The 7,959-nt window shown below is 43.0% G+C and overlaps 1 protein-coding gene across 5 annotated transcripts in view; it reads right to left on the bottom strand.

Moving 5' to 3' along the window:
* Nucleotides 1-572: 572 nt before the first annotated feature.
* The window catches only part of FBXO25 (F-box protein 25), a 75,674-nt gene continuing 68,287 nt past the window's right edge, over nt 573-7,959 (bottom strand). For 3 of the 5 annotated variants that reach the window (XM_030555537.1, XM_030555541.1, XM_030555540.1), the window contains one exon: nt 5,283-6,525. In XM_030555537.1, coding sequence (XP_030411397.1) covers nt 6,436-6,525 — 90 coding nt within the window. In that variant the 3' untranslated portion in view covers nt 5,283-6,435. The other 2 variants (XM_030555538.1, XM_030555539.1) reach the window with 2 other exon arrangements.

Genomic DNA, 7,959 nt, shown 5'->3' with positions numbered 1-7,959 from the left:
CTAACGTTTGTGAAGGTAAAAGGAAGTACTTGCCTCGTGTGGGCACAGGACAAGTTGGGTTTACAAACTCTGTACTTGCATGCTGATCCTGGGTCCCAGAAGTCAAGGGAAATCAGAGATGCCGTATGTTCACATATCCTGGCACAGCAGGGAGGCAGAGGATGACGTCTACCTGTGCTGAGGAACAGTGTCACCCACTATGCAGCTGCTGGAAAAGCCCATGAGGAAGAAGTGGCTACGAAGGGTAAGATACATGTACTAACAACATTTTATGACATTTCCATAGTGTCTCAAGGGATGGGGTGGGGGTGACAGTTCCCTCCAAGTTACCAATTTGCGATTTCTTTTTTTTTAAAGGCTGGGCAACCTTTGGAGAACATAGCATGTTTTCAAGGTATCCAGGCTGAAAAGAGATGTGGCTTTCCACTTCTGTGGAGGAAATCTATGCCAGAGAGATGTTTCTGCTAAAGGGCAATGTTAGAGGGCTTTCCCTTCACACTCTCCCCTGGTTCTTGTCATGCGGACAGAAAGCAGAAGACCAGAAGGCCGAAGTGTAGACAATGCAATGTTTATTGGGGTTAGTTTCCAGCGAACATGTGTTCTATAACTCTGATGCTGCAGAGCCTTGTTTCCCAGTGTCTCATCCCCCCTCCTCAGGAGGCATAATTATACCTGAAATGCATGCCCAGAGTCCCACCCCTTACATCTTAGGGTCATGTTCCATTTTGGGTCTGGGGTCTTCATCCCACCTCTTTTGTACCCCATGGGAGGGGTAAGGCATGAGGTTGTGCTCCGGGTCAGGGACAGGCATTTCTTTGGTCTGTTAGTGTTTTATACCTTGCCCCCAAAGTCCCTTTGCCCCTCCCGACTGGTTGCTTGATTTTGCTTTGAGATAGGGGTTGAGGCAATCTTAAAGTGTGCTCTGAGTAACACTTTAACTGCTCTTATCTATTCCCATTGTACTAACAATTCCATCTGACTAGGCAGAAGCCCTTTGTCCTCTGTTTACACATATTAGTATCAAAATTCTATTCCAGGCAAACAGACAGACCCATATATTAACAGGCACCCCCTACATATTGCTGAATGGAGGGGTTTAGTCACCTACAACAATGGACCAAAACAATTTACACCTCAACTGAAGCTCAAGATGCAGCTGGAGTTTCTGCTACACCAAAAGTTTACTGGAATATGCTTCCAAAACTGGGAGGCAAGTCCATTGGAAATAGACTATGTTCTCAGCTAGCATACGGAGCTTTGATGGAAAGGGAAATATGAACCAGGAACGATGCCCACCCCCTCTCATCCACCCTGGCATCACCACAAAATCTTGCCCCTGTGCCTGCTGAATTAAACAGGGAAAGAAAAAGACACAGTACAACTTTATTTTTGTTCCCTGACATTTCAAGTCAGCACCAGGTCACTCTTGCCTCGCCACTGCAAAGAGACACCCTCTTGTTTATGCAGCTGCCAATTAGGATCCTGCTCTCAGCCCCATTTCATGCAGCATGTCTCAGTGTGGGGCAATGACAGAAGACGACAGAATTTTTACTATTCCTGAGTCTAAGTGAGAAAGGACTGTTGTGACTAACTTTTTTCCTCAGACAACCGAAAAGTGTTCTCTTCTCCTTCCTGGGCCTAACTCCCATCTGCCACCTCAACCCCTGCCTCCATTCTTGTGTGGTTTCTGTTTGTAAGGGGACAGCATGATCGGGCATGGCTGGGAGATGAACTGAAACTGTGTAAATCTTCCAAGGGAAAAAAGACAGCTGTTGCTAACTTTAGACAAACCACTATAAGTTTTCTATAATGACCCCAACTGAGATTTTTCTAAACCCACTCTCTCTTCCTCTGATCCACACAGAACCAGGACCATCACTGCCTGCATGTTGGCTGAGAAATGAACAAAGATTGTTTGTTGATCTGCTTCTGCAAAATGCATAATAATTGCTAACTGGCAATCAGTAAAATCATTAATTTATAGCTGGGTTTTGCTCAGGGGCCCTGTGAAGGTGGAAGTGGAGTGGGGAGCTGGACTTAAAATCAGGACTATAGCACCAGAGCAAGAGGGGATACTGTCAGGGAGGGTGAGGGAGTCCATTCTAACTCCCCAGCCTTAGGTCCTGCTGTGGTTCAGGTTTGTTGGGGATGGGGTGCGTGTAGATTTCATCAACCAGCTTCTCTGGATAGAGGGAGCAGAATCACATGCTCTATGTCCTGCAAGTCTTCAAGGACCAACTCTGTGGTCCTTATTGCCACCTCATCCTGGCCTCCACTGGCATCCCAGCAATGAGGCTGGCAGGGTTGGGCAGTGGTGCGGGAGGGAGGTTGTGTGCAACTTCAGGCTCTGCACTGGCAGCCCTGGACAGCATCTGGTCCAGCTTATCATAGAAGGGGCATGAACGAGGCACCTTCCCAGAGTGACTGTTGGAGTCTTTACTCTCCTGTACAAGAGCCTCACATGCTTCATGTGTTCCCAGCGCTAGACCAGAGTCTGCTGTTTGCCCACCTCCACGAGCCTGTTGCTCCAGGAGAAGTTGTGGAGGATGCTGTACCCCAGTCACACACTGATTGGGGGCCAGGTGGCTGCTCTCAGAACAGGCTCCATGTTGATGTGCAGTGGAGAACTGTTCTAGTGGGGTCAGCACAGCTTGTGCCTACTGGTGAAAATGGGGTGACAAGGATCTTTATTGATGGGGTAAGGGACAGACAAAAAAGAGTTCAGTGCATTGTGAGTATTGGAGGACTATTGGTTCGCGGTTTGATCAGGGTAAGCCCTGGCAGGCTGTGAGACGCTTTGTTTACCTGAGTGTCCACAGGTACGGCCGCTCGCAGCTCCCAGTGGCCACGGTTCACCTTTCCTGGCCAATAGGAGCTGCGGGAAGTGGCACAGGTGCAGTGGAGTAATTGGAGCCCAAAGGTTATGTATGTATGGTGGTCTGTTCTGTAGAGAAGGTGGCAGCTGCATTCTGCACCAACTGGAGTCTCCGCCCAGTGTCCACATTCAGCCCCGCATATAGCAAATTACAACAATCCATTTTGGAAGTGTTGAATGGACTGAGAATTTTAGGCAGATTCTGTCCTAGAGGGTAGAAGAAAGCAATTTTCACCATGTTCCTTAAGCTTTAACAATGAGTCAAGCAGGACAGAGTTTGCAGCACTTTGGCAAACCGGAACAGATGTCTTTGATGGAAGGAGAAAGAAGTGAACCTGAGTTTGATATGTTTCCCTCTGCCAAGCAGCATCACTTCAAGGTTGCCAGAGGGAGTCTGAGCCAGTTACTGATCTCCTGTGGGTATTGAGATATCTGTTGAAGAGAAATGGTGTCATAAACAGATAGCTAAGGGTTAATGTCTCTTTCACCTGAAGCACCTGACCAGAGGACCAATCAGGAAACTGGATTTTTTCAACTTTGGGTGGAGGGAATTTTGTGTCTGAGGTCTTTGTCTGTCTGCCTGCTTTCTCTGAGCTTTGGAGAAGTAGTTTCTGCTTTCTAATCTTCTGTTTCTAAGTGTAAGGACAAAGAGATCAGATAGTAAGTTATATGGTTTCTTTTCTTTGGTATTTGCATGAATATAAGTGCTGGAGTGCTTTGATTTGTATTCTTTTTGAATAAGGCTGTTTATTCAATATTCTTTTAAGCAATTGACCCTGTATTTTGTCACCTTAATACAGAGAGACCATTTGTATGTATTTTTCTTTCTTTTTTATATAAAGCTTTCTTTTAAGACCTGTTGGAGTTTTTCTTTACTTCAGGGAAATTGAGTCTGTACTCACCAGGGAATTGGTGGGAGGAAGAAATCGGGGAGATCTGTGTGTGTTGGATTTGCTAGCCTGATTTTGCATTCCCTCTGGGTGAAGAGGAAAGTGCTTTTGTTTCCAGGACTGGAAACGGAGAGGGGGAGTCACTCTGTTTGTTTGGATTCACAGAGCTTGTGTCTGTGTATCTCTCCAGGAGCACCTGGAGGGGGGAAGGGAAAAAGGATTATTTCCCTTTGTTGTGAGACTCAAGGGATTTGGGTCTTGGGGTCCCCAGGGAAGGTTTTTCAGGGGGACCAGAGTGCCCCAAAACACTCTAATTTTTTGGGTGGTGGCAGCAAGTACCAGGTCCAAGCTGGTAGCTAAGCTTGGAGGTTTTCATGCTAACCCCCATATTTTGGACGCTAAGGTCCAAATCTGGGACTAAAGTTATGACAACTGGTTATATCACTACAAAATTAAATATGAAATAGGGTATGATAGGCAGCAATGTCATCATCTGTCCCAGGGGGACTGTAGATGTTAAAGTTAAGGTAGCCAGACCAACCCCTGGTGAAAGAATCATTAGTTAATGAGTATAGCTGGGAGCAAGAGCTAGTGCTTTATTACAGACATGTTGTATGTCCTTGGACAAGTCACTTAACCTCTCTTTGCCTACGGTTGACCCAGTTGTAAAATGTAGGATAAGCTATAACTACAACCCCAGGACTGTGAAGCTTCAATAATGTGTATAAAGAGGTTTGAGAGCCGCTAACTATAGTGACAACCCCAAGTGCTCACACAAGTGAGCCCCTGCCCTCCCCTACACTCATGAGAGTGGCTTACAAATCATGAGATTTCTTTTTAAAATCTATTTGAGGACTCTTATTTGACCTCTGATATTGGAACCTTTTTGGTCCCATTTTCAAGCTTTTCTCCACAACTCTAAGGATAGAAAGCTGAGGTTCTGACTCCAGAAGCTGGGGCTTAGGAAAACATCACATGTCACAAGACTTGCAATAAGATCAAAAGAGTTAGCAATCCAGTAAATGCAAAAATAGTAAGCCTTGTTTCTTACCATCAGATTCAGTTTCTTTAACATTTTACTTGGGATGCCTTGCATGTAGACTCAGAACAAACACCAACACAACCCTAAAACCAACTGCATCAAGGAGAGAGTCTTAGGAGCTCAACATTTGATTTTTATTTAGTTAAGCTTTAGGGCAAAAAGGGTTGTTACCTTTCACATCTCCCTTGATAAGGACAGGTCATCGGTATTAAACCCAGGGAAGAATAGTTCACTTACTGTGAAGAGCTAACTTTTCTTTTCAAGCACTTAAATATTCTCTCTTTCCTGTACAATCCACTACTGCTAAAGCTCTGGCTCTGTTAAAATGAATTTAAAATGCTATGGGAACAGAAGATATACACACATTTTTCTAGTTCAGTTAGCAAATGCTAACCTGTATTGGTGATGGACACAGAAGCCAATGCTATAAATTCAAATGGACTAATTTCTAAATGCAAAAGAAATTACTAAAGAGTAATAGGTAAAACATGATTTATTACATTGTGTACAAAACTAGATTCAAAACAAGCAGTGTGATATATAATATGTTTTGTATTTTGTCTTTACATTACACAGTTGGTAAATGATCTCTCCAAAAAACTGTGAACTTTATTTTTCCTATCTCTGGACAGCACCCCATCCCCTCCTCTGTAATTTACGAAGTATAAGAAGATAGCTTCTTGCAGAATTCATGTCACTATGGGGTTAATCAGCAGAAGGTGCTCCAGATCAACAAGCTGCCTTTTAGTGCAAAGAATTTTCAGCTCAGAGCCTCATTTACTAGAACAATGTAATACCACCAATGTACTCATTTTCTGCATTAAAGCTTAGTAATGTGTTCTTTCTAAAAGTCCTTCTGCAACAGTTTAAACCTAACTTAAAATGAAAAACTCTGGTTACCATTGGAAAAACCCATCATTCTTCAGCAGCCACTGAACAGCCTCCCATAGTATTTAGGAAGTCTTTAAACAGGTTTGATGTGGTTAATAAAATACCTTTTAAGAAAAATAAATATTCTGCATCATGTATGTACAGAGGTTGGTTTCCTTCATAACAGGTTCAACAACAGATAAATCACAACTCTATTTTATTCACACACAAACTCACAATGATTAACGCCAACTTGGTAATTGACTTGATATTTATGAAGGAGTCCAAAAAGGAATCAGATGAATATTTATAAATGTGCAAATTGTAAGTTAGTACTTGGAAAATGGTGGCATAAAAAGAGTGAAGGATTAAGACAAATTGCTTTTGGTCACTCCAAGAATAGCCCTTCCAACTCCTCTCTCCCCTAAGTCTCAATAGCCTTAATGAAATGTTAAAATCAGTACAAAATGGATTTAAAGGCAGGACTAAAAATGTACTCTTTCTTGGAGTCAAAAGAGCCTGTTGTAGACATCTCTACAGAATGTGTCTTCTTTGGAAATATTCATTCCTCTTCAGTTCATTTCTGCACACAAATAGCATTTGGAATACACCTCTCCAATTTCCCCCCTCCCTCCTAGACATCCCTTTTTACTATGAAGTACATTTAAAAAGATATTGCACACAAAGCATAATACATACTGCATGATTCTTCACAAAGAGGACCAAAAATAAAAACAAAAACAAGGCTATTGCACCTTTTAAAATTTGAAGAGATCAATGAAGTGCTGCGGAGAAACTGGCATGAAACAGGTGTCTGGATCATTGGCTGTGCAGGGATGCCCTGTATCCTAGTGAAATTAAAAGGAGGGGAAAAGGTTATTTTCTCTTTTAAAAAAATACCCACAAAAACAAAAAGCTGCTGAGCATTGATTTTAAAAGAAAAGAACTGCAAGAATTCACACCTCAGTTTTACGTTTTAAAAAGACAAATTAAGTAGCTGGGCAACTGACTACAACAGTTTTTAAGTCACTGGCCTTTTGGGACTCTGGATCAAAGCCTACAAGGCCCTTACAGAGAAAAAATTGCCAAGAACATACAGTTACTTGGTCATTGTCCCAAGGAGCTTACAGTCTCTCTCTTGTTATGTGTACACAGTGCCTATATAGCAACACAATGGGGCTCCAAGCCCTGATTGGGGTTCCTAGGCACTACTGCGGTACAAACAAGAAATCACAGCAGAACAAGCTTTTCCACATTCCCTCTCCTTTTGTCCCAAGAACTTTTGGCCCTGTATAAAACAGACAGAGACAGCCTGTACTCCAGCAAATTTATAACCTAGAAAGCAGAGAAGATGCACTGGGTGGTGCAGAGGAAATAGTTACCTTAGATCTTTAATCTAATTTTGCCTGTCTTCAGGCCTTAAGGAAAATGTGGGCCTTTATGATGTATATGAAACGGGAAGGGTGCGGAGGGCGGGGTGGGGGAGAGAGGAGACTGTACACTGGAATGGGGATGACACACCATGAACAGGAACATCATGGAAAGTAGGGGTTTGCAAGGCTGTTGCCACTGGAAGAGAGTAAGTGATCAGATCTATAGGCAGACAGTTGTGCGGGACTCTGAAGGCAAGGTTGAGAGATTTAATCTTGATATGGGGGCCGAGGCAAAGCCAGTGGAGTGATTCAAAAAGGGAAATGATATGGTCTGATCAACCAACAAGGAGCATAATTTTGGCAATGATACACTGAATGGCTTAGAAGGGAAAGAGAGAAGTGCTAAGGCAGTGGTGGTGATGGTGGGGTTTGCATTAAAGGTCAGAGATGGCCTGGGGATGGATTAGTATTTTAGTGATATGCCTTAACTCACTTTTGGGCAGAACATATATAGAGAGGAGAGAGTACACAAATAAATGGGAGAAGAACTGTAATTAGAGCTTCAGGATTGGCTCTCTCTCTCTCTCTCTCTCTCTCACACACACACACACACACTCTCTCTCTCTGGTTAACATTCTTAAGGCAAAGTGACTGGGGAAAGGAAATGGAGAGAAAACTGCAGGGACAGCTATATAAAAGTAGCAGCATTTACATTTTATCAATCCGAATGATCACTTGTTTATCAAACACAGCTGGTGGACCAATATGTTTTGGAGCAATATCATTCTTGGAGAATTGTACAGTAGCACAACTTGTTTCTTTTTTCTTCTTCTTCCCTATATAATTATTTTTCCTGTCTTCTCTCACTTTAGTGCTAGCTATGTGCTCAGCAAGACAATCCTTGCCACA

This window comes from Gopherus evgoodei, chromosome 3 (assembly GCF_007399415.2).
Source record: "Gopherus evgoodei ecotype Sinaloan lineage chromosome 3, rGopEvg1_v1.p, whole genome shotgun sequence".
Taxonomy (NCBI): domain Eukaryota; kingdom Metazoa; phylum Chordata; order Testudines; family Testudinidae; genus Gopherus; species Gopherus evgoodei.
This window is presented reverse-complemented; position numbering and strand designations above follow the sequence as displayed.